The 15295-nt window shown below is 40.8% G+C and overlaps 1 protein-coding gene across 6 annotated transcripts in view; it reads right to left on the bottom strand.

The window, feature by feature from the left end:
• Nucleotides 1–15295, bottom strand: part of snx14 (sorting nexin 14) — a 230521-nt gene that overhangs the window by 38929 nt on the left and 176297 nt on the right. For all 6 annotated transcript variants that reach the window (XM_043696231.1, XM_043696228.1, XM_043696230.1 and 3 more), the window contains one exon: nucleotides 12216–12380. In XM_043696231.1, the coding sequence (XP_043552166.1) occupies nucleotides 12216–12380 (165 nt within the window). The remainder of the gene's footprint in view (nucleotides 1–12215; nucleotides 12381–15295) is intronic.

Raw genomic sequence — 15295 nt, 5'->3', positions numbered from 1 at the left:
GCCTTCCTAACCTGCAATCTTCTTCCTGACCTCTCCGTGCCCACCCCCACTCCGGCCTATCACCCTCACCTTGATCTCCTTCCACCTATCGCATTTCCAACGCCCCTCCCCCAAGTCCCTCCTCCCTACCTTTTATCTTAGCCTGCTGGACACACTTTCCTCATTCCTGAAGAAGGGCTCATGCCCAAAATGTCGATTCTCCTGCTCCTTGGATGCTGCCTGACCTGCTGCGCTTTTCCAGCAACACATTATCAGTTATTAACCTCTCCTGCCAAATTTAGGAATCTGTGAATAAACACCGCAAGATTCCACTGTCCCTCTCAGCTTCCTAGAACACTGCCATTCATTGAGTACTCCCTTGTCTTGGTTCTTCTTCCAAACTGCATCACCTTTCATTTATCAGGGTAAAATTCTATCTGATCTGTCCATTTGACCAATTTATCCTTCTGCAATTAACACACTCCTTTTTACTGTCAACCACCCAGCTAATCTTTGTATCATCTGCAAATGTACTGTCCCCTCACACTCTCTTCTACATCATTTATGAATATCACAAACACCACAGGTCCCAGGACATATCCTGCGATATGTCACTGGATACAAGGCTCCAGTCACACAACCTTTACCATCACCCTATCTCCTGCCAATAAACCACTGTGGGATCGAACTTGCCAAGTTACCCTAGATTCCATGAGCTTTAACCTTCTCATTATCCCATGTCAGGCATAGCTTATACAGAGTCAAGATTGTGTTGCTCCACCCTCCTTTCCAACCTATCACCTTTACCCCTACCTCCATCTACCTATTGCACTCTTAGCTACCTTCTCCCCAGCCCCACCCTCCTCCAGCCCCGAGATTCCCAGCCTCATTCTTGATGAAGGGCTCCGGCCTGAAATGTCGATCCTCCTGCTCCTTGGATGCTGCCTGACCTGCTGTGCTTTTCCAGCAACACACCCTCGACTCTGACCACCAGCATCTGCAAACCTCACTGTCTAGATTAGTGTGTTGCTGGAAAAGCACAGCAGTTCAGGCAGCATCCAAGGAGCAGTAAAATCGACGTTTTGGGCAAAAGCCCTTCATCAGGAATACAGACCTCACTGTCTCCCAGTCGATTTCAACCTGACTGGGAAGCTTCTTACAAGGATGTTTACCTTGAAGGAGTTCTCCTCTCTCTACAAAGATCTCAGTGATTCCCGCTCTCACCGTACTCCCCAAGTCGTCTCCTCTGTCCTGAAGCACTTCAGCTACATCCTCAAGCAGACTCACTATCACAGCCACATGTCCTTCCTCAGTATATACCTACGTAACCGTCTGATCACACATGGACTCCAGACCACATTTAGACCAACTCAGTTTGGACCTGAACAGAATACCCAGTAGACACTATAAATCCAAAACCTTCAACAAAGATTCTGTTTCTGGATCCTCCATCCACGCTAACAGCCATGTGCCGCCATCTACTCTACCTACACAGTCAGTACTGCCCCAGCACAGAGCCTCCCACGTGGTTGAAGATGCCCTCCAACACATCTCATCCACATCCTGCACCTCCGCCTTCGAACCCCACTCTTCCAACCGCAACAAGGACAGAACTCCCCCCCCCCCCCCCCAGTCCTCACCTTCCATCCCACCAACCACTGCATAAATCACATTATCCGCCGACATTTCTGCCACCTACAAATGGACCCCACCACCATTTCCCTCCCCACCCTTATCCACTTTCTGCAAAGACCGTTCCCTCCACAACCAGTTGGTCAGGCCTACACCCCCTAAGAAGCTCCCTCCCATTCCTGGCACCTTCCCCTGCCACTGCAGGAATTGCAAAATCTGCGCCCACACGTCCCCCTCACCTCTCCCCCTCACCTCCATCTAAGGCCCCAAAGGAGTCTTCCACATGCATCAAAGTTTCACCTGAACTTCCACGTCATTTATTGTATCCGTTGCTCCCAATGCTGTCTCCTCTACACTGGGGAACTGGATGCCTTCTCGCAGAGGGCTTTAGAGAACATCTCCGGGACACCCGCACCAATTAACCCCACCACCCCATGGCCGAACATTTCAACACCCCCCACCCACTCTGCCGAGAACATGCAGGTCCTGGGCCTCCTCCATCACCACCCGACACTTGGAGGAAGAATGCCTCATCTTCTGCCTCGGGGCCCTTCAACCCCAGGGCATCAATGTGGACTTCGCCAGTTTCCTCATTTCCCCTTCCCCACCTTACCCCAGTTCCAAACTTCCAGCTCAGCACCATCCTCATAATCTGTCCCACCTGTCAATCTTCCTTCCCACCTATCCGCTCCATCCTCCCCCTCGACCTATCAGCTTTACCCCCCCCACCTCCATCCACTTACTGCACTTTTAGGCCTCTTAAATGTTGCCTCTTAAATGTTGCCTCTTAAATGTTGCCTCTTAAATGTTGCCTCTTAAATGTTGCCTCTTAAATGTTGCCTCTTAAATGTTGCCTCTTAAATGTTGCCTCTTAAATGTTGCCTCTTAAATGTTGCCTCTTAAATGTTGCCTCTTAAATGTTGCCTCTTAAATGTTGCCTCTTAAATGTTGCCTCTTAAATGTTGCCTCTTAAATGTTGCCTCTTAAATGTTGCCTCTTAAATGTTGCCTCTTAAATGTTGCCTCTTAAATGTTGCCTCTTAAATGTTGCCTCTTAAATGTTGCCTCTTAAATGTTGCCTCTTAAATGTTGCCTCTTAAATGTTGCCTCTTAAATGTTGCCTCTTAAATGTTGCCTCTTAAATGTTGCCTCTTAAATGTTGCCTCTTAAATGTTGCCTCTTAAATGTTGCCTCTTAAATGTTGCCTCTTAAATGTTGCCTCTTAAATGTTGCCTCTTAAATGTTGCAATTGTACCAGCCTCCACCACATCCTCTGGCAGTTCATTCCATAGATGTACCACCCTCTGCGTGAAAACATTGCCCCTCAGATCTCTTTTATATCTTTCCCCTCTAAACCTATGCCCTCTAGTTCTGGACTCCCCGACCCCAGGGAAAAGAGTTTGTCTATTCATCCTATCCTATCCATGCCCCATCAGCCTCTGACACTCCAGGGAAAACAGCCCCACCCTTTTCAGCCTCTCCCTGTAGCTCAAATCCTCCAACCCTGGCAACATCCTTGTAAATCTTTTCTGAACCCTTTCAAGTTTCACAACATCTTTCCGATAGGAAGATCTGTTGGTTCCCCTTTACTGTCTCTGAGAATAACATCCTCAAAACACTAACAAAGGTTTGCAAACAAAGTTAACATTTATGAATCCATGCAGACTCTGCTCAGACAATTGTTTTTGAAAATTCAGGAATCACATCCTTCATAATAGATTCCAGTATCTTCCAACAACTAGGCTTACAGATCTGTACTTCCCCTTTATTCTCCTTCCCTTTCCAAATGGTTGAGTTGTATTTGCAAACTTTTCAATCTGCAGACACTGCAACAGAATTAATAAAATCTTGAAAGGTGACCATGAATGCCTTCACCACTCCAGGGTAAAGGTAATTGGTTCCTGAGATTTATCAGCTTTTAGTTCCATTAATGTCTCCAATACTACTTTTCACAAAAACTAATTTATTTCAAATAAAAAAGAACCACATTCTGAATTCTTGGATATGCATGGTAAAATAGGGCTAAGTCAGCATGGTTTCATCAAGGGAAGGTCATGCTTGAATTCTTTGAGGAAGTAATCAGCAGGTTAGACCAAGGACAGCCAATGGATGTTATCCACTGGACTTCAAGAAAGTCTTTGACAAGGTGCCACATAGGAGACTGCTGAGTAAGATAAGGGCCCAAGGTGTTGGAGGCAAGGTGCAAGCACAGATAGAAGCTTGGCTATCTGGCAGAAAGCAGAGAGTGGGGATAAAAGGGTCAGGATCGCAGCCGGTGACAAGTGGTGTTATGCAAGGGTCAGAGTTGGGACCACAACTTTGCACTTTATAAGTTGATGATATAGATGAAGGAACAGAGGGTATTCTGGCTAAGTTTGCTGATGATACAAAGATAGGTAGAGAGATAAGTAGTATTGAGGCAGTGGGGATTTGGACAGGTTAGTAGAGTGAGTAAAGAAGTGGCAGACGGAGTACAACATAGGAAAATGCAAAGTCATACACTTTGGTAAGAAGAATAGAAACATGGGGTATTTTCTAAATGGGCAGAAAATTCAGGAGTTTGAAATATAAAGAGACTTGGGAGTTTTAGTCCAGGATTCTCTCAAGGTAAACTTGCAGGGTTGAATTAGTTGTTTGGAAAGCAAATGCAATGTTGGCATTTCTTGAGAGGACTTGAATATAAAAGCAGGGGTGTACTTCGGAGGCTTTTATCAGACCACATTTGGAGTATTGTGTGCAGTTTTGGGCCCAATATCTCAGGAAGGATGTACTGGTCCTGTAGTAGGTTCAAAGGAGGTTCACAAGGATGGAAAGCTGAACTTATGAGGAACGTTTGAGGACTCTGGGTTTATACTCAATGGAATTTAGAAGGATGGGTGGTGGGGGGGGAGAGAAATGTGGGGGGAATCTAATTGAAACTTACAGAATATTGAATAGCCTGGACACAGTGGCTGCTGGGAGGATGTTTACATTGGTAGGAGAGACTATGACCCAAAGGCACAGCTTTAGAGTAAAGATAAGACCTTTTAGAACAGAAATAAGGATAAACGTCTTCAACCAGACAGTGGTGAATCTATGGAATTCACTGCCACAGAAGGATGTGGAAGCCAGATCATTGAGTATATTTAAGATGGAAATAAATAGGTTGTTGATTGTCAAAGAGGTCAAGGATTACGGGTAGAAAGCAGGAGAATGGGGTTTAGAAATGTATCTGCCATGATCAGGTGGAGCAGATCTGGTGGGCTGAATGGCTTTATTTATGCTTGTATGTCTTATGGCCTTATTCTCAATAGACTCTGAGTTATTAATTAATTCAGAAATATCCAAGTCTTCCTCTGTGAAGATAGATACAATACTTTAGCTTCTCTGTGATTTCTCCATTCCCTATTAAAAATCATCTGTCTGTAATGGACCTATTTTTTGTCTTTGCTAATTTTTTCTTTGTATATAACAATGCAACTTCTACAATTTGTTTTTGTTTCTTCCTATTTCATATTGCTATTCTGTTCTTTTTCTTAACTTCTTTATTCTCCTTTGCTGAATTCTAAAACTCTCCCAATCTCAATTTTACAACTTTTCTGACAACTTTTAACCTCCTCTTTTCATCTAATACTACATTTAGCTTACCCTTATTTGTCACAACATTCTCGCTTTTTCTGTTGGATATTTTTGCCTGATAGGAAATTTGTTTTGAAAACCAAGCAGTAATTCTTTAAATGTAGGATTGCATATCAGCTGTCAAGATTTTAAATGCACTCTTTCAATCCCCCCCCGCCAACTTCCTCCTCATACCTTCATAAATGCCCTTGTTTGGATTTTTAATTTTTCGATTGACCTACATTATTTTCAAACTTTATGAATAATTCTTTTGAATTACAGACATTATTTCCTAAAGGTTCTATTACAGCAGGATGAAGTAGTCCTTTCTCATTGCATAATACAAGATCTAAAATAGTCTGTGTTCTAGTCAGCAACTCAACATATTGCTCCAGGAAACACTGACATATTTGAGGAATTCCTCCCCCAGCACCGGTGCAAAAATAACTGGCCACATTAGAGCATTTATGCTATCACCAGCTGAGTAGTGGGATTAGAAAGACTCCTCCAATCTTTCATGTAACATCACGTGATGTTTTACAAATGCTTACAATTGCTATACCTTTCTGACATAAGCTATTATTTCTTCCTTCATTACCCATCCCATCATGTGGTTAATGTTACAAGTTATGGTTGATGAGGATTCTTTTTGAAAGGTAAAGAGGTCAGATATTCTACTTGAACCTGTCCTTTCCTAGTCATCTCAGCATCTCATGTGAGATTTGAATCTGTTATTACTTCTTGTTCACTGTGCTGTGTTGCAATCGTACTCAATTCAGTTACAGATGCTCCAATTGTCTCAAGCACTGTATACTAGTCAGTTGCTGCCTCTTTGCTTTAATTTCTTCTAGAAGATTTTTTGGAACTTGGAATTTGAACTCCCTTCAGTGACAATAACAGTGGAAAACATTTCTGCAAAATCAGTATTGTCATATCTTTTCCTCTCATTGATGGTATGAAACAAATTTCTTATTTCAACATAATTATTTCGGTGGTTTCTGCTTTTTTGTGATTTGAGAGAAGATTTGTAGCTCAGGTTGATTATAAGTATGTAAGTTAGCTCGCTGAGCTTGAAGATTCTGCTTTTTTGTTTAAGTTCGGCCATTACCTAATAGAAGTTTGTAAAATCTTCTACCTTGACCACCAGTTCCCTTGGCATGTTGCTGTTTAGCTCCTTCCAGCTTTTGAATAAGATGCCAAGTACATCCCTTTAATGAAATATATAAATGGGACACCAAATATTGAACAAAAGCTAAATTTGCGAGATGCTTATTGGACTTAATCAAGTCTTAACCCCTCCAGACCTATATATATGAGTGTACAAATGTGAAATTACTAGCTGCATCTTATCATCTGCCTGATCATTGGAAAAAATTGCTAGGAATGGCATCTAATTTACGAAACATTGTGGAGAGAAGGGAAGCAAATTACATCCACTAACAATTTAAAAACAATGTTGAGAAATTCTAGCTTATTGCATATGGGGTCATTAACTCTGCCCTGATGCTATTTTCAAACTTCTCTTCCTCATTAAGTGTTTACATTTAAATGCCACAGTGGCTTGGTTTAAAGACACTCAATAGTACATTCTATATTCTAACAAATTTTGAGCCAAAGTGTGTCTGTCACTGGTTCATTCTTTAGTGAAAACCTTTTGTCCACTTAGGCTCTTCCATTATTTTGAGCAAAAGTATTAGATTCCCCAACATCTTTTCCGTTCAGAATAACTGGCCTAATTTTTCCAACAGATTAAATCTACAGTTTTGACATAATTCCAGCAATTATTTTACCACTGTTACTTTATTCCTGTCTAGACAATGAAAAGATCATCATAACACCATACATTAAAAAGGCCCCTTACAGGTTCAACACATCTTTATGTAATTGATACCCTATCCATAACGCACAGTTCAATTTACTATGTCTCTTTTTAAAACTCATTTCTAAAATTCTGTGCAACTATATTTATTCCTCCAATCCAGAGTTTTTAACGTTTAGAATATGCAAACATATTCTTCTATTCTCCTCAAATAAACTGTTATTTTTGTGAACCTGTACCTGTCGCATATCTAGTTCACTAATCTGTACAAATTATGAAGTTGTTTTCTTCATTTCTCCTCAGCTATGCTCCGAAATTTGACTTCAATAAATGTTCAAAATTGATCTTCGAGACTCTTGTCGAAATTTGTGTCTGAAGAGAAATTACAGATTGTTAAGAAGATACACTCACCTAAAATGTGCCATTTGGCAAAATTTCCACTACTCATACTCAATTCAGACCTGTTCTTGAATCCAATTTGAGATGTGACCATTTCTTGTTGCTGTCTATTTGACAAGTATGCATTTACTTGCAGCCTCAATGTTAGAAAATGCCCACTTAAATAGAGTTAAAAATCTCAACACCAGGCTATAATCCATCAGGTTTATTTGGAAGCATTAGCTTTCAGAGGGTTGCTCCTTCATCAGGTGGTTGTGTAATTTTTAACTTTGTACACCCCAGTCCAACATTGGCGTCTCCAAATCATCACTTAAACTGAAAGATTCAAGAATAAGCTGTGTTAAAACTACCAGAAAGTATATCGACTACTATCTCATGAACAGAAGGAAATAATGGACTGAGAATGAATTATGATGGAATTGAGCCACTTCCAGACAAAATATGTATCTAAGTGATTGTGGCACATCACACATTGCTTTCAGTTTTGATTCTAAGGTCCCTTGTTCTTTTCTTACTTCTGGGATAGGGTCTCTTACAATCAGATTAATGTTTATGTTCAGCAATGCCTATTTATATATCAGGAATAGTTCAAATATAGCAAAAAAGATAACAAATTCTATGTCAAATAGGCTACTTCACTCTTTGGTAGTTCTTGTAATTTTCCCAAAGTACAATTTCATTGGTTCCAACAAATGATGGCATACCAAAATTGTTAACATCAGGGAGGAAATAAAAATTATTACTAATGAGTCAGGAAAAATATGCTGACATAGTGATTCTCAAAAAAAATTCTTTCCTGGTCAAAGGCTACGTTTATGTTGAACTTGTTATGGCACCCTCTGCTAATTTAAACCAGCCACACAGAAAAGATTCACCTCGTGCTGTAATCTGTTAAAATTTGAGAGGCAAAGACTCATTCCAGCAGTCACTATTTAAAGTAAAGTCCACCAGCAAATATTAAAACTAACAACTATTTACAAATCCTTTCTCTTAAATCTACTTTTTACCTCCCACTCTACAATACTAGTCCGATAAAAAATCCTGATTTAGATTTACAAAAAAAAAATCCAACTTTCAAAACCAGTCAACGGTCGAATGTTCTCTTTCTACCTTCCTCTGCAGATTTTCCTCTGTCGTCTTTTCACTGTTCTGCTACGCAAACTTCTTATAGCTAGGTAACTTTCAGAGATCTGTTCTGCTGGCAGTCTGTACTTGTTGATGGCTTGGCAATTCTTCCCCTAACTGTTCAAAATGTCCGGTTTTATATCCCAAAACACTGGATCTTTTCACTGGATTTAATATTATCAAAAAACTAAATTCAAATTCAACTGGATTCTGATATCTTGGGGCATAGTTTAAGCTGATTAGTTGAATTTGAATTTGTTTTTGTGTTCAAAACAACACAGCTGTACTATTGGTTTCAACCAAGTGTTACATTGTTACCTTGTTCAGAACACGGTGTGCTGTGTCAGGCAGTCCTTGCTTTTCAACTCTCTTAAACGTACAGTACCTCTACATCTTCATAAACTACAGACAGTTTTACATTTGTGCACTCAATTCCAAAGGGACCAGGTTGTTTCAATAGTTTTGACCGGGTCCAGGCTCAGGAGTATACAGTTCGAGTACTTCTGCTGCCTTAATTATCAACATTTTGTATTGTTAACAATCCAGCATTTGCAACACCGATTTGTTTCGATTATCTTCCATTAGGACTTGCATAAAATTTAAGATTAATTTAATATTTAAAATTCTTAAATACTTTTGAAAAGAAAATTATGAGCCGAATGCACTATCCAGTTCATTTATATCTTAAGGCTGTTAGTTGAAAATTACTGTACAAATTAACCCACCCACCCCAAATTAAATGCAATGACAATAAGATGCACATTCACTGTCGAAGGGCCTGTTTCCACACTGTAGGAATTCTAATTCTGTCCAAGTTCTTCTGTAACCTCCCACTGTCCTCAAAAATGCCTGCCCTGCGACTATCTTTGTGCCGTCTCCAAACTTAGTGAAAATGCCTTCAGTTCCTTTGTCCGGATTGTTAATGTGCAATGTGAATAGTTTCCGCCCCAACATCGACCCCTGCACAATTCCATTAGTCACCAGCTACAATCCTGAAAAAGACCACTTTATCTCTGTTCTGCCTTCTGCTGGTCAACCAATCCTCTATCCATGTAGTACGTCACCCCTAAAACCATGTGCTTATTTAACAGCCTCCTGTGGGGCACCTTGTCAAAGGCCTTCTGGAAATCTAAATATAGGTAGTTCTTATGCTCAAAACGCTTTTTAACATCTAACTTCTCTTCCAGTGTTATCACCTTTCTTTTGTGTTCACGAGCTGCAATTTTATTACTAGCACGCTTCTTGCTAACATTCTTGTCACTATCCTTTTTTGTTTAGCAAAATTGGAGGGGCATAAGCTAGGAGTAGATTGCGTGATATGCAAGTAGAAGAACACATTAGAAAGGCAAATAGTATGTATAAGAGTAATAGTCCTGCAGGAATTATACAGGGCTTGATCAGGAATTAAACAAAGAATATTCTTGTCTCAGAGGGAGAGCAATGAACATTCATTAGTTTAATTTTTTAGATGAAGCTGCTCAATATATAGTACTGTACCTTTCATGCTCTGAGGGCAACTGACACTGGCACGGAGACTTCAGTGCTGACATCAGTACATGCGCAGAACAGTGCAAAAACTTCGCTGACATCAGTGGATGCACAGAACAATGCAGAAGCTTTGCTGATATCGGCCATGCACAACACAGCACAGCAGAGACACCTCGGTGCACGTGTAGAACAAAGTGTGCGAAGCAATCGTTGCTGAAATTGTGCTATTGTAAACAGAGATAAGCGTTCTCAAAAATACTGTTCCCTAATTCTTCAGCAACATTATAGCCAAATTGTGCTGCGGATACATGCTGTATATGAGAACTACCTGTAGATCATGTCCACTGGCTCTCCTTTGTCTAAGTTGCTTGTTACCTCCTCAAAGAGTTCTAACACATTTGTCAGACAATGAGCTCCCCTTGACGAAGTCATGCTGTGTTTACCATATGCGTCCAAGTACTCCACAATCCCATCGTACGTAATGGACTCCAATATCTTACCGAAAACTGAGCTCAAGCTAACCGGCCTCTAATTTTCTGTTTTCTGCCTTCCTCTTCTTTAACCAGGATACTACATTAAGCTTTTTTCAGTGCTCTGGAAACCTTCCTGACTTCAGTGATTCCTGAAAGATTACCATTAATGCTGCCATCATCTCCTCAGCTATCTCCTTCAGAAATCAGGAGTATAGTCCATCGGGTCTGGGTGACTTATCCACCTTCAGACCATTCAGTTTCCCCAGCACCTTCCCCTTAGTGATAGCCACTACACTTACCTCTGTCCTGACGTTTTTGAAGTTCTATTATGTTGCTGGCGTTTTCCACTATGAAAACTGACACAAAGTACCTATTCAGTTTGTCTGCCTTTCTTTGCTCCCCATTACTATTTCTCCAGCATCACTTTCCAGCAATCCAATGTTCACTCTTGTCTCTCTCTTACCTTTTAGATATCTAAAAATCTCTTGCAATCTTCTTTTATACTCTAGTTAGCTTACCCTCATATTTCATTTATTTCATCTTCTCTTTCGATCCCCCACCACCACCATAAAGAAATAAACCATTTCTTTATGTTCTCCTCTGCTGGTTCTTAAAGGCTTCCCACTAATCACATTGTATGTTTCTCTTTTGCTTTTATGCTGTCCCCAACTTCCCTGGTCAGCCATGGTTGATATGGTTCCCTTAGCATATTTCGGCTTTCATGGGATGAATTTCTGCTTTGCCTCCCAAGCTCTTGCAATTGCTGTTCCAGTGTCTTCCCTGCCAGGCTAGACTCCCTTCTAATTAACTCTGGCCAGCCCCTCCCTCATGCATTTGTAGTCCCTTTACTCAATTGTAATGCTGTTACGTTTGATTCCACCTTCTCATTCTCACACTACAGGGTGTATTCCATCATATTACAGCCACTGTGCCCTCAGGGTTCCTTCACTTTCAGCTCCCTAATTAAGTCTACCTTATTACACATCAATAAATCAAGATTGCATGTTCCCTAGTCGGTTCTATCACAAACTGCTCCAAACAAAACCTCAAACGTTCCATTTCTTGCGATCCGCTACCAACCTGGTTTTCTCAAACCACTTACGTATGAAGTGCCCCATGATTGTTGGAATTGTACCTTTCTTAGCCTTTTCTATCTCCTGACTTGTTTTCTTCTCCTAACTACTGCTAGGAGGCCTATACAATAAGTCTGACAAGATATCTTTTTCTTTGCGGTTCCTCAACTCTAACCAAACATTTTATGACTCTATATTATTTCTTAATCTCTTTCTAACAAGGCAAGCCCATTCCCTCTGCCCATTTGAAAGGACACATATCATTTGATATTTCATTTCCCAGTCCTGACGCCCTTGCAGCCACATCTTTGTTATACTCACAATATTGTACCTGCCAGTTTCAATCTGTCCAACTGAAAGATTTACTAGGATTTCTGTATTCCAACAACTTGCAATTATATGGCCTCTTTAGCATGGCAAAAATGCCCCAGGATTTTCAAATGGTAGCAATATGAAGAACATTTTGACAATGAACCACATATTCTAGCAGATGACTAAAAGCTTGATCAAAGGTAGAGTTTAAAGGAGGAAAGAAAGGTGCATGGGTTTAGGGAGAGAATTTCAGAGCTTGAGGGTTAGCCAGCTGAAAGAATGAACATCTTCCAAAAACAAACCATTATCATTGACCCACCTCTGAGCAGAGTTATAAGGGAAACCACTCTATGTTCTTGTAACAACTGGCTCAACTTATACTGAAGGTAATTGTCACAATATGCTTCAAGCGTGTTCTTAAAGAGAATCCGTCCACCCATTAATAAGTGATGCAACCAGTCTGGCATGCGAAAAACAACACGCCCTGCAATTCAAGATAAAAATGATTAGCAAAATAAATTCACCTCCAAACGCAGCATATATTTGAGCATTTTGGCTCTGACCACCATTGTTCTTAGTTGTTGATTTATTTTTCTGGTTAAAAAAAGATGACAGGATTCAAGGAAACAAGCACAGCAATGTGGCTCCTGGCACTCCATATGGGCAAACCAGCAACTCTCAAGCTACCTGTAATGTGATGTCCGTATCTAGTCTGAAGTAGAATTTTTCCATAAGCTCTCTCCAATTTATCCCAAATAAATGTATGCAATCCATTATATGTAGACAAGACTAGATCAACATTATTAAATTTGATCCAACAATACCCACTGTGTTAAGTGGTATCCAAATGCATATTTTCCTTGTAGTTTTGCTCATCTTTGCAATTGCTCCTCATGCATTCTTTGCACTAACATTGAACTTGAACAATTGCACCAACATAACAACTTTAACACTGTAAAACACACTACACAAGAGCATTAAAGGACGAATTTAAGCGTACAAAAGTAATATTGTTTGGTCAAAAGCTTAGTCAAAGAAGGAAGGTTATAGGAGAGGCAGAGAGGCTTAAGAAAGGACTCCCCAAACAGATAGGCAGCTCATGGAGTGACAACCAATTGTGGCATTAAGGATGCACATAAGATCAGAATTGGAGAAAAGCAGAGATCACAAAGTGCAGCAGAGTTGGAGGAGATAAAGATAGGAGGAATAAGGACATCGATCAGAGTTCAAGATGGGCATGTTCCAGTAAAGAGGAAGAATGAGGATGGCAAGGTAAAGAACCCTTGATTAACGAGGGAAGTTATGATTAGATTAGATTACTTACAGTGGGGAAACAGGCCCTTCGGCCCAACACGTCCACACTGACCCGCTGAAGCACAACCCACCCAGACCCATTCCCTTACATTTACCCCTTCACATAACACTACGGGCAATTTATCATGGCCAATTCACCTAACCTGCACATCTTCGGATTGTGGGAGGAAACCGGAGCATCCGGAGGAAACCCATGCATACACAGGGAGAATGTGCAAACTCCACACAGTCAGTCAGTCAGTCACCTGAGGTGGGAACTGAACCCGGGTCTCTGGCGCTGTGAGGCTGCAGTGCTAACCACTGTGCCACCGTGCTGCCCACAATGAAGTTAGTCAAAAGGATAAAATAAGCAAATGTAAGGTTTAAGAAACTAAAACCAGTCAGGGCCCATGAGGAATATAAAGAAAGCAAGAAAGCAGGGAATTATGAGAGCAAGACGGAGCATTGAAATGACCTTGGCAAGTAGAGTTAAAGAGAATCCTAAGGCATTCTATGCATACATTAAAAACAAGAGGATAATGACAAAGGCGGCAGGACCTCTAAAGGATAAAGAAGGCAACTTGTGCTTAGAGGCAGGGGATGTGGATGAGATTCAAAATGAGTACTTTGCGCCAGTGTTCACCCAGGAGAAAGATATGCAGGATAGTGAGATTTGTGTGGAGTTTGCTAATATGCTAGGGTATTTTGAGACCGAGCAAGAAGTGGTGTTGGGTCTTTTGAAGAGCATTAAGGTGGATAATCCAGGAAACTACAGACAAGTGAGTCCCACACTGATAGTTGGGAAGCTATTAGAGAGAATTCTTAGGAATAGGATTGACACATTTTTCTGGCTGGAGGTCTGAGACTAGCGGTGTTCCGCAGGGTTCCGTACTGGGATGTCCTTTTGCTGAGATGCATTTTTAATGCAACACCAATAACTTTGATTGAACAAGTAGTAAATAATTCTGCCTTGTAGTGTTGTGTTATGTTTATAGTTTAAACGTTGCTTTCCATTTCATACCGTCATTGGACCACTGTTACACTGTCGTTTTAAGCCTGCTTACTGACAGTTATAGGAATGTAAGAGCAGGAGTAGGTCATTCTCCTTCCTACCCAGTTCTGACACTTCAATCTGAACATGGCTGAATCAGGCTTCAACACCACGAAGCTATCTTGGCTCTGTATTACTTGCTTTCCTTAAATATCAATTAATCTTTCCTAAAGGTCTTATTATTGTGTCCACACACTTTTGATGGAAAGAGTTCAGATTTTCACCAAGCTTTGTGTGAAAAATGTCTTTTCTAATTTTACTCTGTAACCAGCTAGATCAAATGATAAGGTACCCTGTTAAGAATTATTTCATTAGAAAAAATAGTTTCTCTTTACGTATCTAATAAAAGCAATTTGTTTTCAAAATTAAAGTTAATATCATTAAACAGCTAATTGCAGGTAAGTCCACATTTAGAACGTGGTAGCCTTTTAAAAGTACAATAGCGAGAATTCAGGAACAGCATGCCCCTCTTAGATTGAAGGGCGCGGACAGCAGTTATAAAGTCATAGAGATGTACAGCATGGAAACAGACCCGTCCATGCCGACCAGATATCCCAACCCAATCTAGTCCCACCTGCCAGCACCCGGCCCATATCCCTCCAAAACCTTCCTATTCATATACCCATTAAATGTTGCCTCTTAAATGGTGCAATTGTACCAGCCTCCATGCTCTGCGTGAAAACGTTGCCCCTTAGGCCTCTTTTATATCTTTCCCTCTCACCCTAAACCTATGCCCTCTAGTTCTGGACTCCCCCACCATAGGGAAAAGACTTTGTCTATTTATCCTATCCATGCCCATCATAATTCTGTAAACCTCTATAAGGTCACCCCTCAGCCTCTGACACTCCAGAGAAAACAGCCCCAGCCTATTCAGCATCTCCCTGTACCTCAAATCCTCCAACCCTGGCAACATCCTTGGAAGGGTTCAGAAAAGATTTACAAGTTTTACAACATCCTTCCAATAGGAAGGAGACCAGAATTACGCGCAATATTCCAACAATAGCCTAACCAATGTCCTGTACAGCCGCAACATGACCTCCCAACTCCTGTACTCA

The sequence above is a fragment of the Chiloscyllium plagiosum genome, chromosome 9 (assembly GCF_004010195.1).
Source record: "Chiloscyllium plagiosum isolate BGI_BamShark_2017 chromosome 9, ASM401019v2, whole genome shotgun sequence".
NCBI lineage: Eukaryota > Metazoa > Chordata > Chondrichthyes > Orectolobiformes > Hemiscylliidae > Chiloscyllium > Chiloscyllium plagiosum.
This window is presented reverse-complemented; position numbering and strand designations above follow the sequence as displayed.